Genomic DNA, 27,710 nt, shown 5'->3' on the forward strand with positions numbered 1-27,710 from the left:
TTTTTTTTAACCACTTCAACATAACTTTATTTGAAAGTGCACCATCAACAAAAGCAAAAACAGACACAATCCGTTACTGTAGAAAACTACATAAAATTGGTTGTAGCATCCCTTATCATGAACCGAAACTAAAGGGAAAGGAAAATACCTGAATCCTTATTCGAACAGTCTGGTTATGTTTTCTCACTCTCAGACAACATCTTCTGCGTCTGAGCAAACTCCCGCGCTTCCCGAGGAGTGCGGATGTACGAGTCGATTTCACTGTCTGAGATTTCTTCATCCCCAGTCACATCTTTGCACTCGGGCCGCTCCACTCTCCTCCTCTTCGGATGCACCACACACGGGGGGGCAAACAGCACTCGCTTCCCCCAGTTTGGTGCTGGAGCCTGGCTCTCTCCTCCTCCAGTGTTCCCCTCAGGCTCTGTGTGTGGATCATCATTTCCATCTCTGGGTCTCTGGGCACTTTTAGCATTCAGTTCATATTCTTCTGCAGTGGGAGCATTTGAATTCTGCTCTCCATGCTCGGATACTTGTGAGGAAGCAGCCTCCTCAGGTAGAGAGTCCTCACCACTGGCCTCACTTTCTGCCTGCAGAGTTTCCTCATGTGTTCTCAGAGCCCTCCTCAGCAGAGCGAACCTGTAATTTAAAATATCCTCCACCTGCTGCATAACATTGTCTGGCGTCACCTCCTCCCTGACCCAAGGAATCTCCCTCCCCAGCTTGCAGAGCACCTCCTTCATCTCAGCGATCCTCTTCATAGCAGGCTTCAGCTTATTCACTTTGGCCATCTGACAGAACTTGTCCAGAGTGAGTTTCAAGCGGTGCTTGTTGGGTTTCAAGGACTGCCACGACAGATAGATTGAGGCCATCATGATGGGGGTGGGGTGGCGGCCAGTCACGATCCAGGTGTCTGCTGCCAGCTCTACCAGGGCCACGGCACGCTTCGTCAAGTCCCTCGAGTTCTCTGCCAGCTCTTCAGGAACGTGAAGTGAGCTGATTTTATACCTGGCAGAAAAAAGGTTTTCATTAACTATAGAACTATAGAAGGTTTTTAGAAACACATGTGTTGTGAAGAGCACTTTTTCTTAAAAACACTAACCAATATTAATACTAATTAAATGAAAGCCAAATAAATGTGTCTAAAGGAAAAAAGCTCAATTTATTTTAGGCCTGGGTGATAGAGGGATTATGACTGAATGAATCTTCTGACTAAAATGTTCAAGCCAAGTTACATCCCAATATCTACCATTTGTAAAACCAGCTGTAGAGAAGACACAAGTCCACGATATCTGCTCAACCAATCGCACAATATGTGAAATGTATTAGATTTGCAGCACCATCCCACACTTAACCTTTGCTGCCAGTCTTTAAAGCAGCCATTAGTTGTGAAAAGACTTTAACCTGCACTTTATTTTTAATAAGAGAGTCCATTAGTGTTGTGACGGAAGATGCTCTTAAAAAAAGACCTTCTATTTCCAGTTTGCTTGACATCATTTCAGTGCTGCTTTCAATCTATAAAATCAATTATTTGAATTACAAATAATCAACCATCTAAAAACTTTATCGGTGTACATGTGTGACTGTGCATGAATATTTATAGCCTACAATCTACACCTGACCGTTTTATAAAGCCTCAACGGTGTCATGATACATCCATAGCATATGCAGTTCAATAAAAGCAAAGTTGCTTAAAATCACCAATGATATGTGTTAATTCTATATTTGTAGATTGCATGGTAGCCTTCACCCAATTAGATGATATGCCCTTAAAAATCAACTACCTATCACATGGTAGGACAACTCCCAAGACAATAACACCTACCAACCCCCTCCCATCAGATCTACATATATCTCATGCAGGGCCTCTTTGTACACCAGGATTAGAGAAAATTAAATGTCAGAGTAAAACAAATAAGGCTGATTTAACTATAATGTTTTGACTAGATGACCCTCAAACCCTTCTGATCACACTCTCCTTCACTTACTCCTGGCTGTGGGCCTCCATCACATCATTGATGATGAAGACCGGAGCCTTGATGTTGAGGATCTTGATCATCTCTTGGTAAACCGCTCCCACCACCACCGGGTCGGCGTCCAGCAGACAGCTGATGGTTCCCATGGTAATGGGCCAATTGAGCAGTCTGCAGCTCACAAGCACGCAGCATCCAGCAAGAACCTCTTTCTTCTGGAGGCTCACTCTGATGAAAGCTTCATGCTGATAGGCTTGGGTGTAATAGGTCTGCGAATGCTTCTCGATCTCGTTGTTAACTCTGAGGATCCGACAAATGGCTTTAACACGCTGCAGACCTGTAGGTGTTACAAAGATATATACGTGCATGTGAGAGCAGCAGGAGCACCTGTACAGAGGAGCTATATCAATATCTCTAACAAGCAAATGCTCCCGTGGAGAGAAGGTCTCACCTTTGATCAGGTTCAAACACGGCTTTCTGGCCACCGCTGTGGTTCGGCTGTAGCTGATCTCTGTAATGGCAAAGGCATATGAAGTTTGAAAAAGTGAAGATATAACAATGTCACATGCACAAATCACAAGTGCTGGTGTCTAACGCTAGTGGGTAGTCGACCAAAATATTAAATCGTCAACTTCTTTCACAGTTGATTCTTAAAGTAAATGTTTATGCAAACATGTCAGATTTATTGATTCATGTCAGACTTTTTCCAGCCTTTCAAATATATTTTCTATTGTTTTATATCAAATTAAACGAAATATTTTTGACTGACAAGATATGCATTGACATCACCTTTGACTTTAAAAGCTGGTGTGGTCACTTTACTATTTTCTGATGATTTTATAGACCAAAGTGTTCTGTCCTCCAAATCCAACAGGCAGCTAAACTTCTTCCCTGAATCACTGGACGAAGATAATCATTCCATTTATATAATGGTAAACTAGGAATTGGATAAATCTAAGACAAAAGGATGCAATAACATGTTTCATTCATTCACATAATTAAAGTTAAAGGGACAAACAACAACTGATTACAAACATTATAAATGCTAGTTAGCTAATCGACAATGCTATAATACACAGGAATTTAAAAAGCACAAACTAGCTATCAGACAACAGGACACCAACATCTAGACAAGAGAATAATCTGCATTAATCTGGCTTCTGCAAAATTACATTTGTCTAGAGGGCCCTTTATCAATGTCAATATCAATTTCTAAATACACAGGTCATCTTTTAAGAGCTTGAAAACGTTTCAGTACATGAATAGCTGAATTACCAATATGCATATAAAACAGAAAGAAAAACAGCAAAAAGTAAAGTAAACATTAAAATACCCTAAAAAAGAGGTGTGTCCTATGTGTCCAGTGTAGCAATACGAAGCACATGATATAGAAATAAAGTATTTTCAAATAGACAACTGCTGATTTTTTCTGAAAATATATTCAAATAAAATTAAAGTTGGACTAACATCCAATAAAATGAGGCGTATCCATTGATTGGAGTCAGGAGGTCAACCTAAAACTAACTTCACAGCAGTTGTATGACCCTTTTTTTGCAGGCATTTTGGAGTGAAATTGTGATCCATAAAAGTGTTGTACATGTGAAGTGCTCTCGAGTCCTACTGTGAGCAACACCTCAGAGAAACACAATGGACAAACGGTGTACCATATCACTAGGCTTAAGTGTTTGTGTGAGCTCTCCGTTGATACCTGTGTGTCCGGTCCAGTCTTCGGTCAGCACCCCCTCGGACACCACGGAGCCGCAGTCCACGCACACCCGCTGGGCCTGGCAGTACAGGTCATCGTCCACGATGTTGGAGGAGCCGCAGCCCGGGCAGCGTGTTACCGAGGCGGACATCTTTCTGATGAACTGCCCCCGTGTGCGGTAAAGATGGAGACCTCTTTATCAGTCTGTACACTTGCTGCACAACAGTGGACTCGATTTACGAATGGAGGAAACTGTAATCAGCTGTTCAACAAGCCGGGGCCGCTTAAAATATGTCCGGGTTGAAACACACACTCGGATGTTCGATTGTTCCGCTTGGTCATGACACAAATAGGTAAAGTCAAGGGGTTTGTTTCTTTTGGTGGGTTTTGGACTGGCAGAGGTACGAGAAGTACTCAGATATTGTACTTTAGTACAAGTAGAAGTGCCAGAGTGTAGGAATACTATCTTACAGGTAAAAGTACTGCTTTCAAGGTGCAAGGCTTTTATTGTCATTCGTACATAGCTACAGTGTAGTTATGACAATGAAAATCTTAGGTCATAGGCTCCTCCAACAGTGCAACACAATAAAGCAGATAAAATAGTGCAAGTAAATAAAATAGAATATAGTAGAAATAGTGCATAATAGTCTACAAGTAATTGGAATACTTTTACAGCAAACAGATGTAAAAGTAGAAAAGTATTAGCATCCAAATATACTTGTGGGTCATTCTAGAATTGGAGGACAATTTAGACACCAACATTTTAGAAAAATGAACCTTTTATTTTACTTTTTAAAAGAAATGTATTTAGGAAAAATAGATAATAAACCATCCAAAAAAGTGATTTGCCCAGCTAAGGCATCAAATGTATATTTTCCAATGAAGAATTACCCCTGTTACTCTAATTATAGTAACAGGGTTGAAAGTAACAGGGTTGAAAATCAATGCTAATTTGAGCTTTAACCTCAGGAATTATTGCTAGATGTAGCATGTAATGCTACTTTCAAGGCAAGGACAAACTTGGATAGCCTATGTAATGAAAGAAAGATAACTTTGAAATGAATATGCTTTATTGTGATAATATCAGTAACAGGGTTGAGTGGGTGAGAGTGCCACACTCCTTTAAGACTGAAAAGATTGTACAAATATGAAAAATAAAAGAGAGGACTTAGTTGTGGTCTACCCATGGCACTAGCACATGGCTTGCTGATGTCCTTTCCACTGTGTCATCTGACTTACAGTTTGTTCACTTCCTGTGCCAATCTAAAAAGGTTTGGGTAACAGGGTTGAACGCATGTTGAGGGACACACCTTCTGTGCAAAATTACTGTTATTTAAAATATGTTTATGATTTAACAAATTCATTTTACCATTACAAGAGACTATATCAATAGAATAATACCAAAAAAAGTAAATAAAATCCCTATTTTAAATGTTAAATTTGACATGCAAATTAGTCACCAAGAAGCGGGGACAAGAGAAAAATGCCATTTTAGGGGATGTTCGAGATAATTTAAATAATATTTTGAAACCACTTTTTCTACAACTTTATATACATTTTGTCTCAAGACAAGTATGTTTAACACAACACGTGCATGTTTTAGCTTTTCGGGCATGGATTATTAGAAATGTTTATATGGGGGACATGAAATGTCCTCCAATTCTGGAATGACCCTTGTACCGAAAGTACTTATTTAGCAAATTGGACCATTTTAGAATACTATAAATGATATGTTTATATGAGTCAAAGCTGGTAAAGGTGCAGATAGTTTTAATGACTTTGTATATAGTTTGTAGCCTATATATAGTTTGTATGCATGCACCACGCACCACCATGCACCACGACACCTAGTCAAACTCCTATATGTGAACCTACCCGTTTCTGATTCTGATACTGTAGGGCAGGGGTGCCCAACCTTTTTTGAACCGAGAGCTACTTTTAAAGTTGCCAGTCTGCCGAGATCTACCAGTCCAAATAGAGAGGCGAAGCCATTACTGACAGCCTACTACCAGGTAAATACACACTTCTACTTGTATAAAACGGACCTTTGTACGATGAATACTTCATAAAATACTGCAGATCCTTTATCTTACCTCTTTCTAATCTACACACATACAAGTATTTAACTGAAGCTACACAACAGTGTTGTTGATACAGAGTTGGAGTTTATTCACACGTCACATACTACAGTGGGTAATGTTTTCAAGAAACATTGAACAGTGCTGCCACATATGACACAGGGAAAAAAGAAAATACTCTGAACCCTTTCTTTGCCATTATATAAAAATAGTGTTGCTACAAAAGTATACATTCGGCTTACTAATAAGACAACTCAGATCTGAAGCTACACAGGAATCTGCTGCCAAAGTGCAATAAAAAAGACAAAATTAATAGAATCAAACAATTTTTTTGTTGCATTTTAGTAGAATATAAAAATAAATGCCTTTTAAAATAGGATGCAAGCAACACTAGTTTCTTAACCTGAATTGATAATAGACTATAATCAATTAAAACAGAACAGATCTTAATGTTTGCATTCTTATACCATTATGTACAATAATTTTAATGAATAAGTTCAAACAAACTAAAACTTACAGCTGATTAATAACGGTATCTAACTTGAGTTTTTATTATATCAAAAACCTGTCCCCAAAAAGCTCATCGGCAGCCTCCAGGAATGCTTCTTTCACAACTTCGCCGTCTTTGAAAGACTTGTGTTTCGCAAGAACGTGACTGACACGATAAGATGCTATGGTAGCAGCCTTGCTCTTGTTGTTGGGCCTGGTGAAAATGGACTGCTGTGCATTTAGCTGTCCTTTCAGGCCCCTCCACTTTTGGGAGCGTAGGGCAGAATTAGGAGGGAATTCCGTCTCGTAGCGTTTGTGCTCCTAAATAACCCTTCTTCGATAAAGCCACGCTCGCATTGCAGATGAGAGACAGATGGACTTTGAATTGGAATAGATACAAAAATAATCATCCTCCCACTCGGAGTGAAAATTATATATTTTGGGCTGCGTGTAGGGTAGCTTGTGAATGTCACTCATGGTACAAATAAAGTCTTATTTTAGTGTTGTTTATATTTCACATTATTAATCCAAATCTTGAAAGTAACTAAAGGTACAAAATAATGGCGCGTTTCCACTGCAGCGGGTAGCCCCGTTTAAGCGTCCTTAACCGTCCTCAAGCGGCCAGGCCGGTTTTTTTTCCATATAGCCTAGTACCGGCCAGCGGGTACTTTTCCCCTCTTTTTCCGGCCTCATAAAATCGTGGTTCCCTCAGACCAGGGCCAGGGCTGAACTAGTGACGTCAACACTCTCGACTGCTGATTGGTCAGAGAGAATCGTCACAAGATCGCGCGCGAGTTCATCCCTAGCGTCGCATATATATTTAGAAGCAAGCTTGCAGCATTTTTATAAACAGCATTTTGTAAACGGATGAGCTACAAAAATGGCTACGTCTAATAAGAAAAGCACACCGTGGTCGACCGAGGAGGTGACGACGTTCCTACATCTCATTGGGGATGATAACATCCAGCGGGAGCTCGACGGAACAACTCGAAATGTGAACAAAAACAAAGCCGATCGCCCCGCCTACACTGCGTTACTACCCCAGGTCCTAAACTGTAATGGAAATGCGCCACGGCCTGGGCCGGCCAGCGAGGCAGCCCAAGGCCAAAGCGAGGACGCTTAGGTACGCTTAAACGGGGCTACCCCGCTGCAGTGGAAACGCGCCATTAGGGACGCTTAAACGGGGCTACCCCGCTGCAGTGGAAACGCGCCATAAATGTAGTACCGCAGGGGCGTCGCCTGGGGTAGGCATCCGGGGCTTTAGCCCCGGATGTTTTTTCTTTAGCCCCGGACAAATTCTCCCTCAATAATATAATACATTAACCTACTTTACCTATAGGACGGACGGCAGAAATGTAATTTCCCATGTTCAGTGAATGCAACACAGAGGCAAGACGACGCCACCAGACCAATCAGAGAGTTGCATGGAAATAAACGTGTTTTATTGGCTGACCTCTCCTCTGTGACAATGTTTAAACTTTAAACTGTCAGCCCCGGACGCGGAGATTCTGAAGATGGACATTAGACATTTCTTTAATAAAAAAGACGGCAATTCTCAAATGGTGGCTCACACAACAACCCCAGAGCCACCACCTGATTCAGGTGAACAAGGTATGTACCTGTCAGTAAACTTACAAGTTATGCGAACATGTAAGCAAAGCATACATTATAGCTACGTTGACGTTATTTGAATCGCGCGGGTAAGCTAAACCGTTAGCAAGTAGATATAGCTAGCCAGATATATTAAATAAACACTTTGTCATACAATCTAAATGTTGTGTTTTTTAGCGTTACTTGGTGATTTCAAAGAAAGCTCTCTGGGAAATGTTGACTTACTGTCTGTGTTCGACATGGAGCTAGAAGCTACCTTACACAGTTGATCCTGATTCCTGAGTCCTGTCAATTAAAGTGTTTCATAGTTAGCTCTGCTAAGCATCAACCTAGCACTGAAATATATATATGGATGTTATGTGACAGTATTTCTGAGAAAAAGTCAGCTGAAATGGTGGCATAGTTGCCACTGCTTTACGTGTCGACAGCAGCATGTTTGAACGTATTTGCAGCAGTAAATGTGGCTTTCTGGCCACTGACGTTGCCATAACAACACCTGCATTTAAATGTGCAACCTCTTTTTGTGACAGATTTTGCATGAAAATATAATTCTTCTGATTTATATTTCCTATTGACAGCTAGTTTCTATGTGAACATTATGAGATGGACAGCCAGCTAACAAGCTTTTTATACAAATATTTCAGATCAAAGCCAATCCAGTGGGGCTCCTAAAAGGGAGCAAGGGACACTATGCTCCCAAATATTAAGCCTTGACCCGCATCTTAAAATTGATATGATCAAAAAATGATCTGCATTGTCGGAGGCCTTTTTTCTCATTATCATGTCAAATTGTACAGCTTTCCTTAGTGTTGAAAGCAGAAAGATGACTATATTAGAGTATTAAGTGAAAATGACTATATTAAAGTTTTAAGTAAATATATTAAGTGAATTACTCAAACTGCATTTGTATAGGAATGATTATGTCCTATTGGCAGATAACTACTCTAACAGTGATATCTACAAGAGATGTAAATGTAACTATTTTCAATTGGTTAGTATTACATTTTGTGACAGTGTGGTGACACTCATTTGAATGAAGACAAATTTGTGTATCTTGAAATTCATTTATTTGATAGAGCTGGAAACTGATACATACTTGTTTGTGTTTACCTACACAGTCATCACAGATGAGTCAAACAGAGTAGAGGATGAAGAAAGGAGAACAGGAGAAAGGGACACACAAGAAGGAGATACAACAGACAAGAACGACAATGGAGACAACAATGAACAGGAACACCAGAACAGACAAGAGTCAATGAGTAACATGACTGATTTAGGGACTGCAGATACAGGGCCAAGGCAAGTGAGACATCACTGCTTTCCATCCAGCATGTTTGGCCAGCAAAAGAGATCATTTCAACCACAAACAGCAAGAGATGAGGGATTATTATTTCCTCCTTCCATCCCTTTTTCTGTTTAATCTGATTACTAACAACTTCTAATAATTTGACATAGTTTATGATTTAATTGGAAAATGAAGTGTTTTTAAATAATAAACCCGTTTCTGATTCTTTTGATTTCTTTTTGACATATGGGTGTTGAGAGATGTATCCATATCTCTTAATGTTGCTCTCAAAGTGCACAAGATTGATGCTTTTAACTTCAGTATTTAAAAAAAGTCTTCCTGGGGGACCCCAGAGGAGGTGAGTTCCCCCCAAAATAGCACTTTATCTCTGCTTATGTAACTCCGGTGTAGTGTCCCCTCGTCAACAGATCACTCAGAGCTGATTACTTTCCTGCATTTCAATGGACAGCATATAAAAAGGACACGTGAGCTGCATTGCTTAAGAGATCCTCTCATGCTATCTCTTTTATAAAATAAGTGTCCAGTCAACAACAAAACATCAGTGATCGTATAGTGGTAGTATATTTTTCACAAGCAATGTGAAACATTAAACTTATACAAACTGGTGTACAAAACTCACATACCTGCGTTGATCTACTGGAGTGTCTCTACTCTTTCTTCTCCACATCTCTTGTCCACCATCAGAGATTGCAAACATTTCAGAAACAGCTAGAGGTAGGGGACAAACAACTTGTTCGCTGGGCATGTCAAAAACCTCCCTGCTTTGATCAAGACTTTAGGGAGCCTTTCAGCCCCTCTAGCAAAGGGACTGGAAAGCAAGCTTTGAAAATGCAGTACCATCTACATGCTGTCCTGTTCCAGACACTGCTCTCAACCACTCAGGGCCTGCACAAATACCTGCAGAAAGAAACAATTGACTTGGTGCAGGCAGTAGATTACAAAACAGCAGTTGAGAACACACTGAAAAGTTTCCGAAGTAACGAGAAAGCACATGAGGTCTATGACAAGACCAAGGCCCTGTGCAATGATCTTGGATATTCCCGAAACTGAGACACAGAGGAAGAAGTGTAGAAACATGGAAGACTTTGTAGTCAAGGCATCATGTGGAGCAATGTGAAACATTAAACATAAATAAACTGGTGTACAAAACTCGCATACCTGCATTTCAATGGACAGCATAAAAGGACACGTGAGCTGGGTTCTGGTGCTCAGATTAGCTATTGATGATCACGTTGATAAATCATATAAAACAAATAGCCAATCACACTAAAAACATGTTGCTGTGACTGTGAGCATTAAACAATTAACATTAAACTAAACAAACACAACAGTACGTTATTGTCCTTATAAAATAAAAAACATACATTTTGTCCACCGAGATAATACAGGCACCTTACCCTCAAGAGATCCTCACGTGCTATGAGAATCTCCCACAATCCATTGCCGTAACAAAGCTAATGCAGGCACACGTTTGTGACACCAGATGGCGCAATTGTGTATGTGCGTGTGGGGAGTCTTGCAGTAGAAAATTTGACTGTAACGCCGCCACTGTGGGCTAAGCCCCGAATGTTTCCAGGTCCAGGCGACGCCCCTGGTAGTACCTGTGATTTATAGTGGAGTAGAAGTATAAAATGGAAATATTCAAGTAAATACAAGTAGCCTATCTCAAAATGTGACTTGTTTGTTTGTTTGTAGCCTTTATTTAACCAGGTGAAGCCCCTTGAGATCAAAAGATCTCTTTTTCAAGGGTGACCTGCAGGACATTAGTTACACATGTAACATAAAAACAACAGAACAACAATAAGGATGACAAACAACATAATGTACAGGGTACAGTTTACAAACTCTATTTACAGAGACAGGTACCATGAGTATCAAACAGCATGTCACCCAGCAGAGTTTTAAAATGATGCAGGGGAACCAAAGTGATCAGTTTTAAACATGTTTGCAGACTGTTCCAATTTAGTGGAGCTGCACAACTAAAAGCTTTCTTCCCTAAGACAGTCCTAGCACTTGGCACATTTAATAAAACAACATCACGAGATCTCAGGCAATATGTACTTTCAATTCGTCGAGAGATCAGAGAGCAGATATAAAAAGGTAGTTTACCCAACATGGCTTTGTAAATGAACATGTACCAATGACTGAGCCTCCGTACAGTTAGTGAAGGCAGACCTGCCTTGGCATACAGGGTACAGTGATGAGTAAGTGCTTTACAGTTAGTAACAAATCTCAGGGCACTGTGATAGGCGGCATCTAACTTTTCCAGGCAATGGGCAGGTGCATTCATATACAACAGATCACCATAGTCCAGCACAGGTAAAAAGGTCACAGTGACTAGCCTTTTCCTGGCTTCAAAAGAGAAACAGGACTTGTTTCTGAAAAAGAAACCTAGTCTAACCCTCAGCTTTTTAAGCAGGTTATTGACATGAAGTTTAAAAGTAAGACAATCATCAAGCCAGATACCTAGGTATTTATAACTGGTAACCACTTCAAGTACTTGTCCTTGCATAGTAACAATATACAAAACAGGCTCTGGTGTCTTTTTAGCTTTTGAAAATAGCATTACCTTGGTTTTATCAACATTTAAAATAAGCTTAAGTTCAGCAAGCTGAGTCTGAATAATGTTAAAAACAGCCTGTAATTGAACACCAGCCTCCTTAATGGAGGGACCTGCACAATACATCACGGTATCATCAGCATAAAAATGTAAAGTAGCATCATCCACATTTTCACCTAAACTGTTGATATAGATGGAGAATAAAAGTGGACCTAAAACAGAACCTTGAGGAACACCATTAGCAATGTTTAACCACTCAGAAGACAGCCCATCAAAGTGAACACATTGGGACCTTTCAGAGAGGTAGTTCACAAACCAACCCACTGCATGGCTGGATATGCCGACTTGAGTACTGAGTAAGAACTACTTGGTTAATTCCCACCTCTGGTTTTGGGCCACATATAAGGCGGGTTCTGGGGGTCCTAATGGTCCAATGTATGGTGGAAATGTCTTTATTTATGTAAAGGAAAAAAATATGAAAACAATTGAGTATAATCCATATGCTAATGGTTATTCTGCATTGTTTATGAATGTGTGTTCACCAGCAGATTTTCATCAAATGTGAATGTTATCAACTGCAGTGTATTTTATCCAGGAAAGTAACCTCTTTCAATGTGTTTATGCTATTTGATATTATTTATAAATTCTTTGCTTTAATAGCTCGTGTTTTCTTTTAGCTATTATACAGAAATATGTTAACTTTATTAATTAGGAATAACAACGTTTGTTTATCAGAAAAAGAAAACCATTTATTTCATTCTGCATAGGTTGATACCATAAATCAGTAAAGCAATTCAGTGTACATCATGTTAATAGTACAAGCAGGGTAAAGTGCCTTTTAGTGTTAGTAGAAACATAAACATTGACACTGAGAAAACATTATCTACATAACTAGTGCATAGATCGGACAGTGAAATAAGGCTCTTCTTCATACCGGAGATACCTGAAAGCTGTTTTTAAACTTTATTTATTTATTTTTTACAGTGAAATACAGTAATTACGTTTGACATAATTTGACATTCATCAAAGACTTTAATGCTCAACATGAAAACATTCATGACAGATATTCATTCATTCGTCAAACGCATACTGTAGCAAAGTGTCAAAAAGGTGACTAAATATTTAGAAAAATGTCAAAAATATCTTTGAAAAGTTCTTAGATAAAACTGGAACAGCTTCTGCAAGATGTCCTTCCACAAGAACATCTAAGTTGCTTTGGTGGTACGGCTAGATTACTGGGTCTGAACAGAGAAGGCTACAGTTGGAATAAAGTGCCAGATGTAAATCCTAGGCAGCTTTCTTCGCAGAGTTCAAGGACATGAGAATACTCGGCTTCTCCTCTATGATGCGCACCAGCAAGTTGTCGATGTACAGCTCCAGCTCTGATATCTTTTTGTCTCCATCTGCAAGCTTGTTTTCCTGTTTGAGCACCAGAGAGATGAGTTTCCTCCTGAGTAAGCTGGGAATAGGGCCCTTTCAGTCTGGGGGCATCGACCTGTGAGAGTGGATAAAACATACGTGTATATTCAAATCATACAGAAGACACAAAGCCCCTGAAAGTTGATTTAAAGCATGCTGTCTGATGAAACAGCATATACTAACTATACATTCAGAGACTTTCTTTTGTTCATTCGAAGAACCATATACTTTTTGGATCCTACCAACCTTTGTTTTCTCCTGATCCTCACATGTGATTCTTGAGGATTTGGTATCTCTTTCCTCTTGAACGACTGAAACCGACTGCTGTTCCAGAGGATTAAGGGGTTTCACAGGTTGAAGCCTGCAATGACAACATAAAAAAGATGTAGGCATTGGCTGATGAAAGTGAAATGAAATAGAGTATGCGTGCAAGTATAAGTCAGTTATAAAGCTTCATCCATTTTTTATTTAGGAATCACCAAATAAACAGAATATGATAGTTTATATTAATGCTGACATCTCATTGATCTGCAGTAACCTTATCAGATACAACCGGCTGATGAAACAAATATGAATGAGTGTGATTGATGAACCCTAGAAAACTCTGCATTAGAAATGTGCAGGGTGATGAATCTTTTTCTTATGAAAGACACTATTCCGAGCTAGCGGTGTGCGATGTATAATGTCTGAAGATAAGGATGAGTTGTATACATATTCTGCAGAGGAGCTGAACTCTCACCTGCGCAAAGGAACAGGAGCTCCGCCTTTCTTCCCGCCTGCCTCCTCCCCAGCACTCTGCACTGTGGCAGGCTGAGACTCTCGAAGGGGAGCCTCCTGGACGTGGAGGCTTTTTTTTGCTTCTGATTTGGGGTCAGATGCATGGGTCACATTATCAGTCGCACCTGTAACATGTTCACCTTCTTCGTTTTGGTTTATTAAAGTGCTCATTGTGGCAGCTTTCCTTGCAGAAGGTAGAGGAGCGCGAGCTTTTGAGGGTTTGATTTTAGTTTGAGAGGCGTCATCTTTATCAGCAGCTTGTGATGCTACTGAAGGCCTTTGTCCCGATCCAGTTTCACTAGAGGGCGCTGCTTCATCTTCTGGTGCAATATCCTCTTCGTCGTCTTCAAATGGATTCAAGCCATAAGCGATTGGGACTTGTTTTGCCACAGAGAGACATGTATGGGAAATGCTGCCATCGGAAGACAGGGTTATCTTGGGTTTAGATGATGGCTCTTCTTCCACAGAAAGAGGTTTAAGCGGCGCAGGACGTTTACTGTGTTTGGCTTCATTTGATGTTTCTTTGGGGGCACTACTTTGTGTCAAGCTCTGGGTGTTCTTTGCGTCTGTGGAAGGCCTACTAATAGGAGCAATCATTTGCACCGAGCGCTGAGGGAGAACACTGATGGTTTTGATGTCTTTGTCTGAACTCTTCTTGGTAATATGTGGTAGTTGTTGCGCAGAGCCATCCTTCTGACTCTCGTCTTGATTCCTTCCTGGAGGCTGAGGAGCCAGCCGCTTCTCCCGCTGAGCACTAATAGGATCCTTTTCATCTGTAGAAATAGACTTGCTTCCCACCAATGGTGCAGCAGATTGAACCCTGGAAACAAGACACATAACTTTTGCAATTAAATGGGGTACCATTGGAGTGACTTTCTAATATGGTGAAAAGGAGATTAACATTATTATATTTATTACAAACTTGTGATGCAGAAATTAGAGAAATAAAGAGGACGCATTGTTCATATGAAAAAGCAGTGTTTAGTAGAAGCAATGCAGTAAGATGTGGTTGTTTATTAAAAGGATAAAGACATTCCAAATATCAAGCAAATCACATCCTGTAATCCCTTGATAATTAATTCAGTGATTACCCATTGTATTCAAGTAGTTTTCACTCCCTGTTCATGCGTCAGCTGCTCAAATGAGGTAAGACTGTTCAATGATTAATCTCTCAGGTTGACACATAAACTACCTAACACACGTGTATGCATCTGCACGCTTATACCAACGCTAACACACACAAGCAAGCACAAAGCTATGCAATGTGCATGAGGGTGTTAGGTTGCGTTTAAAAGAGAAGTGCTGAGAGGAGCTGCTGTTCTGACTGAATAAAAACAGAAGATAAACTGCAACAACACTTCTGCATGTAAATTACTTCATGTCATATTCAAAATTCAAACTTCCCTCTTCTGTTCCTTGTTTTGTTATCTATAACTAACACAGGTTAAAGGAGCCTTGTTATGCTCATAATTTCATAATTGTATGTTGTGCCTCTACTGTGACTGTGGATCAGGTTTTAGGCTAAATAACTTAAATAAGACATTTTCAGGTTCATATCAGTATGTAGTGTCTCTCGTGTGACTTGTCTCCATGATTTAATGTTCAAAAAGCTCTTTATTTCTCTCACACTGCCTGTGCTGCACCACCTCTTTTCACCCTCTGTCTGAAACCAGAGCCCAGTCTGCTCCGATTGGTTAGCTGCTTGGTTGTTGTGATTGGTCAATCGCTTAGGGATGTCCCGCCCCTTAGCCTATTACTACGTACAATGTGTTGGAGCGCCAGCCAATAGAACCGTGAGTGTTTCTGATGTAAACAAAGGGCAATCGAGGCGTTTCAGAGGATGGAAAAGGATTTTGGAATGTTAGCCATCGCAGACCATTTCCATCACAACAAATACCTATATACAAACACTACAGGAAAGGGAAAACCCCAAAGAACAAAACTTAACTCCATTTACCCTGAAACACCCACAACCTTCCCCGTTTCCCATAAGTGAATTTCGAATCAGGTTGGAACAATTGATGGAGAGTAAGAACATTTGAAATGCAGCGTGTAAATCTAACCTCTGCTGGATGGCAGACATCTTGTCTGCGCTGCCGTCTGCTCCAGCCGGTGAGTCTGGGTCCTCTTCAAAGGGATTAGTTGCACATTTCTCATCAAACGGATTGGAAGACACTTCTGCAGGGATCTCCACAGCCGCTTTGGGTTTGTTTTCAGATGCATCCTTCTTCTTTTGTTGTTCTGCTTTCAGAGTTGCCTTCTCTTCCTCTAGCTTCCTGGCCTCTTCTCCTCTCTCTTTCTCCTCCCTCCTAATCCTCTCCTCCTCCTCTCTTTTAACTTTCTCCTCTTCCTCAATCCGTTTAGTCTCTCGTCTCATTTCCTCCTCTAACAGTCTTTCTTCCTTTTCCTTCTTAGATCTCTCTACTTGTCTCCTCTCTTCCTCTTTCCTAAACTTTTCTTCCTCCTCAATCCTCCACATTTCTTGTTCTTCTAGTTTCCTCTTTTCCTCTGCCAACTGCTTGCGCTCTTCCTCTTTCTTCCTCCTCCTCATCTCTTCCTCCATTCTTATCCTTTCCTCCTGTTTCTTTTTCTCTTCTGCCTCAATCCTTCTTCTTTCTTCCTCTTGTCTCAGTGTTTCCTTTTCCCTCCTAGTAGTTTCCTCCTCTTCTGTCTTCATTCTTTCCTCTTCCTCCCTTTGCCTCCTTTCTTGTTCCTCACGCTCCTCTTGTTGTCTTCTCACCATCTCCTCTGTCTCTCTTTGCCTCCTCTCTTCCTCAGCCTCCTCCCTCCTAATCCTCATCTCCTCTCTTATGCTTCTCTCTTCCTCCACTCTTCTCTTCTCTGCTGATCGACACTGTTCTTCTCTCCTTGCGCTCTCCTCTTGTCTCCTCTTCTCTTCCTGAGTCCTTTCCTCCTCCATCCTTATTCTGTCCTCGTCCTCCCTTTGCCTCTCTTCCTGTTCCTCACGTCTCCTCTTTTTCTCATGCTCTTCCTGAGTCCTTTCCTCCTCCATCCTTATTCTGTCCTCTTCCTCCCTTTGCCTCTCTTCCTGTTCCTCACGTCTCCTCTTTTTCTCATGCTCTTCCTCTTGACTCCTCTGTTCTTCCTCAGCCCTCTCCTGCTCCCTCCTCATCCTTTTCTCTTCCTCCTTTCTGAATCCCTCCTCTTCAATCTGTCTTTCTTCTTCCAGTCTCCTCTTTTCCTCTGCTAACTCATCCTCTTGTCTCCTCGCTCTCTCCTTTTCTTCTCCTTGTCTCCTCTCCTCCTCCTTTCTAACTTTCTCTTCTTCAATCCTTTCTTGTTCCTCACGTCTCCTCTTTTCCTCCGCTAATCTTTCCCTCTCCTCTTCCTCTCGTCCCGTCTCCTCCTCAATCCTTATCCTCTCCTCATCCTCCTTTCTAACTTTCTCTTCTTCAATCCTTTCTTGTTCCTCTCGTCTCCTCTTTTCCTCCGCTAATCTTTCCCTCTCCTCTTCCTCTTGTCGCCTCCTCTCTTCCTGGGACCTTTCTTCTTCCTCCTCCCTCCTAATCCCATCCTCTTCTTCCTTTCTAACTCTCTCTTCTTCCCTCCTTTTTTCTTCCTCTAGTCTCTTCTCCTCTGCCAACCTCTCAATCTCTTCTTCCTGCTTCCTAACCCTTTGTTCTTCCTCTTGTTTCCTACTTCTCTCTTTTTCCATCTTAATCCTTTCTTCTTCTCTTTGTTCCTCCACATCCTGTTCCATGTGTTCTACTTCCTCTACTTCCTCTTCCTCCTCTTCCTCCTCTGTCCATGGTGAATACTGCCTCACGGCTCTCAGTGAATCCACAGATGGAGGAGAGTTTTCGGGGACATCCTCCATGGAGCCGTTTCCTGAGCTGGTCAGACTGAAGTTTGATCCGATGCGAGAGGACCGGGGGGGCGGCTCTTCACGGTAAACATGGCTGCCATTGATGCAGAGGTTACTCTGTTCTGCAGCACCTTGTTTCTGATGACCGGAGTCTTTGCTGTCTGAGCTGCCTGAGCGCTTGTGTATCATGAACTTGAACTTCTTTTTACCTGGAAGGAGGTGAAAAGTTAACAGAGAACATCAATTAACACTAGAACCGCCAAGAGGGTCATTTTAACCCCCCTGCGTTTTCAAATACATGTAACCCTGTTCAAATAAAACCCACAACAGAACTTATGAAGTTTCTACACATGGAGAAAATAAAGTGTACTTTGGGTGGCTTTTTTAACGTACATGGAAAGTTTGAAATGCTTCCCTAACCGATATATAATTATTATTTTTTTTTTTAGACTGAATTAAAACACAGATTTACTATAGTCAACCATCACTAACATTTATCTCGACCTTGTTATGCGATTTTGTTGTTGATTTGTTTTAGTTTTTTGTGCTGTGATTTCAACCATTTGTTTGTCTTTAATTTTAAATGTGTTTGTACTATTAATCTGGTTTTATTCTGTAGGGGGGGGGGTGGGAATAAAGTTCATGACATCCATGACTTTTCCTAAAAATATGTTTATCATCTAGGTACATTTTGGGGGATGTGGGATGAAAAGAACAGAAAATATACTGTAAGATTTATTTTTAGAACCGCCAAAGGTTATACAATTTGAATACTGTAGTTAATCTACAATAACTATAGTTTAAATGTATTTAGTATGTTGTTATTTGTTTGTAGAAGCGCACCATTTATTGATTTATTGTAAACTGAAGCAATTTCTAAATTAACCATTAACTGAGTTTAAATAAATGTTTTGTTGTGTTATATGAAATGATGAAAATTAACAATGAATATTGGCGGTTCTATTGGTATACAAAGGTGATGGAGTAAATAAAGAAAAACTGTTGCTCCTCACCTTCAGAGGAATCCACGTTCAGCCCAGACGACTGGCTGCCGCTCAGCGAGGAGTTCTTGGCGGGCAGAATAGACATGGACTGAGACATGTTCCTCTGCAGGTTGGACTTGGTAGAAAACAAAGACTTAATCTTGTGTTTCTTCTTTTTATCGTCCTTTCCCGCAGTCCCCTCACCGTTCCCCTCACCGTTCCCCTCCTCCTCGCTGTCGGTCAGGACTTGACTGAAGGACGGCAGTATGTTAGACGCAGCGTCAGATTCCTTTTTCTTGCCGCGTACTTTGTCCTTGAACTTGCCCAGACGAGATTTGGATTTGCCGGCAGCGGAGATGTCGAACATGCTGGCCGTCATGTTGTTCCTCGTGAACTGGATGTCCACCAGAACCTCTCCTCTGTCTTTATCTGCCTTGCCAGTTTTGTCCAGCAACTTGAACCATCTGTGTAAGAGAGGACACAGTTTTTTATTTTAATGCTTTTTAACCACAAAATGTCAAATGTTTTAAAAATTGGGCGACCTAATTTAAAAAGTGAAAGAAAACTATTCTATGTTTTATTCTGGATGTTCTTATCTTCATCTTTGAGGTTAAACACATTCTAATAGTTGGGAAAAACTGTTTTAGGCTACCTGGTGCAGAGGAGATAAGTCCAGTATTCACTCTACATCACATAATTACATATTAAGCGACTAACAATAAGCGCAATATACCATAAAGGTCCAAACTAAAACTGCTGACATATTTACTTCAAACAAGAAAATATCACTGTAAGTGCTTGTACTGTAAGTAACACTCTTTAGTGCTTTTTTTAAGTTGTTGTGATTATTCGGCATGGTATAAGCGAAACAGGTGGCGCTTCAGTTTGCAACGACATATGTAGATTCTCCGCTGTCCTGATATCAGTGGGAAGCTCATTCCACCATTTGGGAGCCAGGATAGCGAAAAGGCTTTTTTGTTTGTTGAGGTGTACCTGGTTCCACTTCGTAGTGAGAGAGGAGCAAGCCGATTGGCAGATGCAGAGCGAAGTGCACGTGCTGGAGTATGGTTTGACCACGTCTTAGATGTAGGATTGACCAGATCCCTTTACAGCATGGTAAGCCAGTACAAGTGTCTGAAAGCACATTCTGGCAGCCGGTGAGGGGAGCGAAGGGGAGGCGTATTGTGGGAGAACTTGGGGAGGTTGCTGCATTTTGAATTAGCTGTAGAGGTCGGATGGCATTTGCAAGTAGACCAGCCAGGAGGGAGTTATAGTAGTCATTTTAGATTTATTTTCTACTTACTACAAAAGTATGAAAGCTTAGTGTCATTTAGCTGAACAAATAACCTAGACTCTCTGTAGAACTTTCAAAATCTAAATACTGCCCATTGTGCATTAACATTCACTTTACAAACGTAATGCTTCAAAAACAAACTGCAGTAACAAGATGCCACGGAGGAAACATGTTTTGTTGGAGAATTTTTTCCACACAGGCTGTTATTCACCATAATGTAATCTACTGAGTGGATATATTTTTCATCCTTGCAGCTTCTTTGTGGAAACTTTGATCAATCCAGTAGCAAACTGAGAGTGACTCAGCAGTGACTCTAATGTTTTCGCAAGGTCTGTGAGGCAAACTGACCAAATAATAATAATAATAATGTTCCGCCTCTGGCATCCATTCGTGGGGGGGAGGTAATGAATGCTTTTATTGTGTTTACTATTTTTGCACCAATAGGCAACCTTTATAAACTTTTTCCGCCAAAGTCTCACAGAAGCAAATCATATTAAGTATTACTTTAGTATCAGACTGATAATAAAGGGTAGATGTATTACTTAGCAGGCTCTCCGATTGTTACACTCTATGCCTTGAAGATATGCGTAATAATCGACCTTTTGCATTTTCCGCACTTTTTCAGACATCTAACCCTGCAGGCAGACAATCAGTAGACCAGTCGGCTCCTTATAAGAGGGAGTTTTTATCCATCAAGCTTAATCTCCACTCCTCAAAAAGCTAAAACTATTCAGGGTTCGTCTGGAAAAATCTATTACAAACCTCATAACCACCATTTGCAATGCCCAACACATTTTGATGTAGCTTGACAATAAAATACCATTCAAGGAACCCAACAGAAACATACATTTGAAGCTCAAAATAGCAACTCAAAATGTAATTATTGTAATAACATGAAGAAACTTCCACTGAGACCAGGTTGAGTCAACTTCTGCATCTGTGTCACGGTCCAAAGGGGTCTCAGAAAAAGCAGAATACTTTAAAAGAACAACGGAAAGGAGCAGTCAGCATAAAAAGTGCCAATCAGGCAGAAATCTGAGGTCAGCTCACCGCTGAACAAACAACTCCAACTGAAATCTGGATTCCTGGGGAAATGAGGAAATGAGGAAGGGGGCTGTGGGTGCAATTGGTGTGTGTGTGTGTGTGTGTGTGTGTGTGTGTGTGTGTGTGTGTGTGTGTGTATAGCATTCTTTTGTGAGGCATCATAACTGTCCTTCCTTGCTATGTCAAGCAAAAAATAAGTTACTTGAATCAGAAAAAGCATTACACAACATTGTGATCGTCTTAAATTTGAATTTATTTGTATGTGGCATAAACTGTAACCCCCCCCCCCCCACTCATTACATAACATCCCTCCCTGTGTCTTCCTCTCGCTGGTACTGAATGAGGTATAATGTTGAGATTCACACTCCTCCTCCTCCCCCTCCTACATTGCTTCATTGTTGCACAAACATAAGGAGGGAAATGTGTTTTCATGGAAGTTGTTAAATGGGTGAGACTGCTGTCACAGCACCTCTGCCTCCTACTGTTGATGAGTAATAGAGCTTGACATTATACATATTGCACTATAGAAACCCTCCTTTGGCTGATGTGCATCCTTCAAACAAACACTGCTAGATACATATTGCATGTTTTTATCATTCAAATGTGGACAGGGTTTGTTGTCATCTCATACATGTGGTAGAAGGTTATGAAAGGTTATGAAAAATAATATTTCATCCAAGGCATCAAAACATCCTTTTGAATAGGTTAGTTGTCAAAGAAGAACAGTTATACAATAAACCCAATATGGCCTCAAAACAAACATTATAAAAGGATGTATGATGCTTCACAGCAATGTGTTATATGGAAGTGCTGACAGTCATTATTTTTGATAGAGCTTCAGACAAATGAAGATAAATAAATGAGGACTTTAAAACTGCATTAAATCACAAGATCATTTGAAAAAACAACAACAAGAAACCAACCAACTGCTGACTGGTGTGGCTAAAACACTGAGTGGAATTGGGTGATTATTCTTACTGGATTATTGATTACAAACAAAGTTAGTGACCTGCAAACAAATATTGATTATAGCCTAAAGGACTATGCTCAAAAGTTGAGTTTCAAAGCTTTTTCTTGACCCTGGTATCTGATCTGAAGCTATTTAAAATTGCCATTAATTAAACTAAGCTGATATTTCACCCACATTTTAGCTTCACCTCAGGTAACACCTTAATCCCCTTATATCCATATCAAGAGCTCATACATTTTTTATTTTAACATCTACAAATCCATGCCAAATGTAAAAACTCCAGCTCTTTCAAACTTACACTTGACTCTTCAAAGTGTCATAGAGCTGAGAGGAGTCTGGTAAAGTTTTTAATGAGCAACCCCTTTTACATGAGTCATGTAATCCATTGTTAATTAAAATATTGATTATAGTGCATTCTCGTCATTTCACCCCACAAACGAGCCTCTCTTGTATCGATAATTCTGGATAACCGGTAATTAGAAGTATAACACATAGTATTTCTAAACCTGTATCATAGAAAAGGGATGAACCTTTTGAAAAATATGAGAAAAATATAAAATAGTTCGTTTGCATAAGTTTTCCATTTTTATTAAAAAAAATATGAAAAAATATAATAAATTGATCATGGTGGGATTTTTTCCGTAAGAATCCAACAAAGATTTTGTCCTAAACCTTTATAGAATTAGATTTGGAGGCGTTGCAATCTTTGCTGCACCACAATACTTAATGTAATACTGACTTGCATTTTGACAAACTATTTAGATATATATCAGTGAAAATGTAAGTTATTGTTGTGCCTAGTATAGCACAATATCAATGTATTGTACAAGTAGAGGGCAAAATTATAAGTAAAAACATAGTATATGATTTATGCAAGTAACGATATATAGCAAAGCACAATGTATAGTATAAGCATATATCAATTGTGTATCATACTTTCAATGAACTACGACAGCCTGTAGCATACTAAACTATTCTAACAGTAAGAAGTCCTACAGTTACTATACTATAACGTGAAGTGTGTTTACAACCCTGACCTTTGAACAACTACTGCTGCTTTAGCCGGCACATGCCACACACACAATTACATCCCTTTAGGAAATAATGAAGAGAAGAAGTAGCTAGTTCAGTTTAAACAAAAGGGAAGTTGCAAAAGTGTTGGGGCGTTAACTGGCTGGGGTAGTAAGTGTGTGCAGGGGAAGGAACAAAACTGTGAAAGTGTCTTCACTTAACAGTGCCTTAACAGAGGATGAAGAAGATAACGCCTTTAAACTCGTGAAGAGAAGAAAGTGTTCTTCTCTGCTGTACAGACACAAACACAAGAGGATAACGCATGACTAAACATTTTGTAAAATGTATTCTACTTTCTGCACACACACACATCCTTCCTTGTGAAGCTGCTGATAAGACAATGTGTGGCTCAGGCCTTATCAGTGGGCACAGCTGTGTGAGTGGGAGGAGAGCTGAGTGAGTAAAACAACTCAGGAGTGATAATGTTCAAGGACCAAAACTGTCTAGGGCTTATTGTTGGCAGTTGACGTTCATTGCAGCTCATGTTTTGTACAGCATACAGGTGCCCGAGTGAAGTCAGTGAACCAAAATGAAGGACTGTGCAAAGAAACTGGCGAATAAATTCCTTTTCTCACCAAAATCCATCTACACACATCCAAGAGAAAGCCAGGAAAGATGGACTGTTAAGCGGCAAAATGCTGTACACACTCTGAGACGTGCATACTACAGATTCTTACACCAATTATTCAATAAGGAGTCTCAATTTACTGTGTTTAACAACGTGGGTCCTTTTTATTTCACTTTCCATGCTTCACAGCGCATTTGCTCTCAGGCCTGACAGCAGATTGTTGTATTAGAGGCAAAACTATACACTTAGTTAATTCTGCTAGAAGATCATTTTAGATGTCAGAATAAGAAAGGCACAGGTACAAACAAAAAACTTTAAACAAAAAACAATACATACTTCTACTACTCCCTAAAGTTATTTCAAGACATTTGCTCATTTCCTTCTTGACTGTCTAAATGTTTCCGAAGACTTTTGAGTCACATCTGTAGTGCCTTCTTTAAGAAAGCAACACATGAAACTTGGTGGAAAAACAGCTTTGGCTAAATTCCGCACACACCATGTACCTTAAACAGTGGAGCTGTTGTGCAGGCAGCTTATGTTTGTCAGTCTGAGGTCAGCAGTACAGACACAGAGGTGTTGCTCAGAAAAACTGACCTCGCTAGAATGTGTCTGTTGCCATCACTGTTTGCTTTTCATAGATAAAAACAGTCAGGAATGCGAGGCTGAAGCTGGATTTAAACCTCTGAGTCAAGGTGCACTCACACAGCTCACAGAAGGCTACTGAAAGATCAACAGAAAACATGTTGAGCATTTACACAACACCAGCTAAAACATGATTTCCTCAGAAAACTTGATTATTTGACTGACAGTGCCAAATAGAGCAGATGTGATGCACACACTACAAAACCATGCACGATTAAGTATGCATCGTACAGCCAGGTGAGGTTCAGTTTAGCATGCTGAGGAGTTGGACACAAGCCAGGCCCGAAAGCAGAACGATATGCAAAGGCCTTTTAAAATCACAGCTCACTACATGCTCTCAGGTCTGATAGAATAAAATCTTCAAGTGGTTTTACTGCTCTGTTTTATAAAAGGTTTATGAAAAAGGTTGTTTGTCATAATGATTGGACAGGAAATCGATATTGTTTTATGCTGTACAAAACATGAGCAGTAATGCACGTCAACTGCCACATTACAATTCATCCAATGACCCAATACATCAAACAGAGCTGACAGACCTCAACAACAAACAACCCTGGAGACTCTGGCCCTTTCTCATTTCATCAAATCCCCCTCCTCGACTCCTAGACTCCTCGGTCCTCCGGTAGTGACCCGGAAATGAATTTCAGCGCGCCATGTTGAAGGACATCTCATTTCTCTAAATGCACTTCGAGGACCGAGCATCTAGCATCGAGGAGGCTCTCTGGAGGAGCTCTAACCGAGGATACACTGATGGGTCCTCCATGGCTCCTTCGTGGATGCATTTCCGGGAACAGAGATGTTTCAAAGAGTCGTGACGCACGGCCGGACTTATCTCAGCTAATGACAGCTCTGCATGCATCCCCTGGATATTATTTTATTAACTGCTTTCATCGCATCGCGATGTTTACAGAGAGAACAGCTGTGAGGTCCGTGCAGAAAGCAGAGCAGTGTGTATAATATATATCACTCAGTATAACAGTCCTACATTACGTTCTGTATTTGCTGTAGTTTAGTAGATATCTACAAACAAAGAGTCGATATTTTTCTAAAACCATTTAGTGCTTCACATAATAAAATACACAACGGCTGTAGCCTGATGATGCTTTAGGAGCAGTAGGTGCGTGTGGTACAGTGTGTAGGTGTGTGTTTTGTACAGTGTGTAGGTGTGTGTGTTGTACAGTGCGTAGATGCAGCTGACAGACAGGTCTCAGTGGTGTCCTCTGCTTACTTTCAATACTTGTAAATAAAACTTTTGGCCCGTAATTTATTTTCCTCATTGTAGCGACCAGAGAGGGGAGAGGGGGGGATATATATCCAGTCTCTGATAGTGTACGTTATTATGAGTGCTCTGTTTGATTCTGAAATTGTATATATGTATATAAATATATACATATATGTGTGTGTGTGTGTGTGTGTGTGTGTGTGTGTGTGTGTGTGTGTGTGTGTGTGTGTGTGTGTGCCCGCATCTGTAGCCTGTTATTGTCTCATTATACCGCACTGTGAATGAATTAAAAGTAAATATATAAGTGGTCATGAACACATCTGTCCATCAGACAGAGGGCTGCTGTGCCTCCGGTCATCATTAATGGACGTCTCTTTAAAATGACCGCTCAGAGGAGAGGAGTTCTCATTTCTCTAAACCGCCTGCTGCTTCCCCTCCTCTCTCCTCGGCTCCCCTCCTTGACTCCTCCGTTCACATCTCCTGTGGGCGGGACTAAGTCTCGAGGATAGGAGTCGAGGAGGGGAGTTAGAGAAATGAGAAAGGGCGTCGGTGGTGTGTGTGTGTGTGTGTGTGTGTGTGTGTGTGGTGTGTGTGTGTGTGTGTGTGGTGTGTGTGTGTGTGTGTGTGTGTGTGTGTGTGTGTGTGTGTGTGTGTGTGTGTGTGTGTGTGTGTGTGTGTGTGTGTGTGTAGGATTTTATATAATACTGGTCACACGGCGGGGGACTAACATTCTCAGAAACAGCTTAGGACAACAAAACATTTCCCACTCGTAGCCTACTGAACTAAAGACATGGCTGAAAGCATTTCTAATTTCAGCAAGGATACCTTGAATTGAAACGTTAAATGTTTTCTTTGAGAGACGGAAGAGCTTATTGTTTACATCGTCATGCTTTGAAGAGCATGCAGGTAACCATTAGTGAGTCCTTACAATATCAGCAGCGAAGCCTGTAAACACTGGGTGGCTAATTGCTTCATGTTCCTCGCTCCGTGTGAATGCAGCGTTATGAAAATGTGAAAGCTTGATGAATTTAGCAATTACAGAAACGTGCTTCATTGGGCAAAGTGGGGTGGAGTCTGGGTCTGTGTGTGTGTGTGCGCGCGTGTGTGTAATACCTCAGTGGAAATACATACAAATATCTCAGAGCGAACTCACTTCCAAAGAGTCTTAATTAATACATGCACAAATTAAATCAAATATATTCATATGGCAACCCTAATCTAGAGTTTTTTTTATTTGTTAGATTATAGAAACCTTGGTTTGTAATTATTAAAGGATTTAATAAGGATTATGGAGGGGACAGGTCAATGATACCTCCTTAAAATGAGTTAATGATATTTGTTCATAGAGGTTTAAAGGACTTTTGACAAGTTGATTGACAGAAAATGTTTCTGCAACTGGTTCCAGTTTCTTTAATTTAGATTATTTCTGGTTTTCTAAACTTTCAAATAAGGGCATTTTTGGTCTGTCTGACATCTTGGGAGGGGAACTTTGACAATTATTCTACATTAAATCATAACACAACAACTAAAAAGTAAAACAATAGTTGGGTTCAGAACCAGGCTTTGTCAAACCAGGTACATTTATATTTCCATATTATACACCTATTAAATAATGACCCTGTAACTTCCTGCAGTGTGTGCACTCACTCGGTCTTGCTGCGGGTCTTGTCCTCGCTGAGCTCCAGCAGGTTGATGACCGCCTGTCCCAGCAGTTTGTCCGGCCCCACCAGAGCCCGGTGCAGGACGTGGACATGCAGCGTGCCGCGCTCCGGTCCTCCTCGGCCGGGCGGCGGAAGGTCGAAGGCCGCCTCCTCCTTCCACACCGGGGCCACGCTCTTCTCCATCACCGAGGTCTGGAACTTCTCCTTGCCCACTTGCATGATAGCGTACGCATCGTTGGTGCCGTTTTTCCCCTTTATCCGGAGGCCTCTGGATTGGAGTACCGTTACCTGGACGTTTGTGGGACACCACTGCAGATCCGCCATAGACATGCTGAGAACTGGATCGCACAGAATTTAACTCCGAGACGCAGTGAAGTCTCTCATGGGTTCACTGTGAGACTGCACTGAAGCGACTGGAGGAAAAGTTTTTTCCCGTGAGCTCCGGTGATTTTGAGGAAACAGCTGATAGGGCGTGGTTACACCGAGAGGGGTCCTTGGTGGAGACGAGACACTC

At 40.8% G+C, this 27,710-nt stretch overlaps 2 protein-coding genes across 2 annotated transcripts; both read right to left on the reverse strand.

Annotated features, from left to right (window-relative positions):
* brf2 (BRF2 RNA polymerase III transcription initiation factor subunit) lies at window positions 1-3,948 on the reverse strand. The gene is made up of 4 exons (XM_034234135.1): window positions 3,679-3,948; window positions 2,422-2,481; window positions 1,986-2,307; window positions 1-1,005 (listed from the first exon to the last, which is right to left on the reverse strand). Exons 1-4 carry the CDS (start codon window positions 3,824-3,826, stop codon window positions 174-176), a joined length of 1,362 nt encoding a protein of 453 aa, XP_034090026.1. The 5' UTR covers window positions 3,827-3,948; the 3' UTR covers window positions 1-173.
* An 8,494-nt stretch (window positions 3,949-12,442) lies between these two features.
* LOC117558121 (trichohyalin-like) lies at window positions 12,443-27,635 on the reverse strand. The gene is made up of 6 exons (XM_034234120.1): window positions 27,183-27,635; window positions 18,755-19,188; window positions 15,979-17,950; window positions 13,878-14,735; window positions 13,385-13,499; window positions 12,443-13,214 (listed from the first exon to the last, which is right to left on the reverse strand). Exons 1-6 carry the CDS (start codon window positions 27,524-27,526, stop codon window positions 12,975-12,977), a joined length of 3,963 nt encoding a protein of 1,320 aa, XP_034090011.1. The 5' UTR covers window positions 27,527-27,635; the 3' UTR covers window positions 12,443-12,974.
* Between the last annotated feature and the right edge of the window lie 75 nt (window positions 27,636-27,710).

Source organism: Gymnodraco acuticeps, unplaced genomic scaffold (assembly GCF_902827175.1).
Source record: "Gymnodraco acuticeps unplaced genomic scaffold, fGymAcu1.1, whole genome shotgun sequence".
NCBI classification, from domain to species: domain Eukaryota; kingdom Metazoa; phylum Chordata; class Actinopteri; order Perciformes; family Bathydraconidae; genus Gymnodraco; species Gymnodraco acuticeps.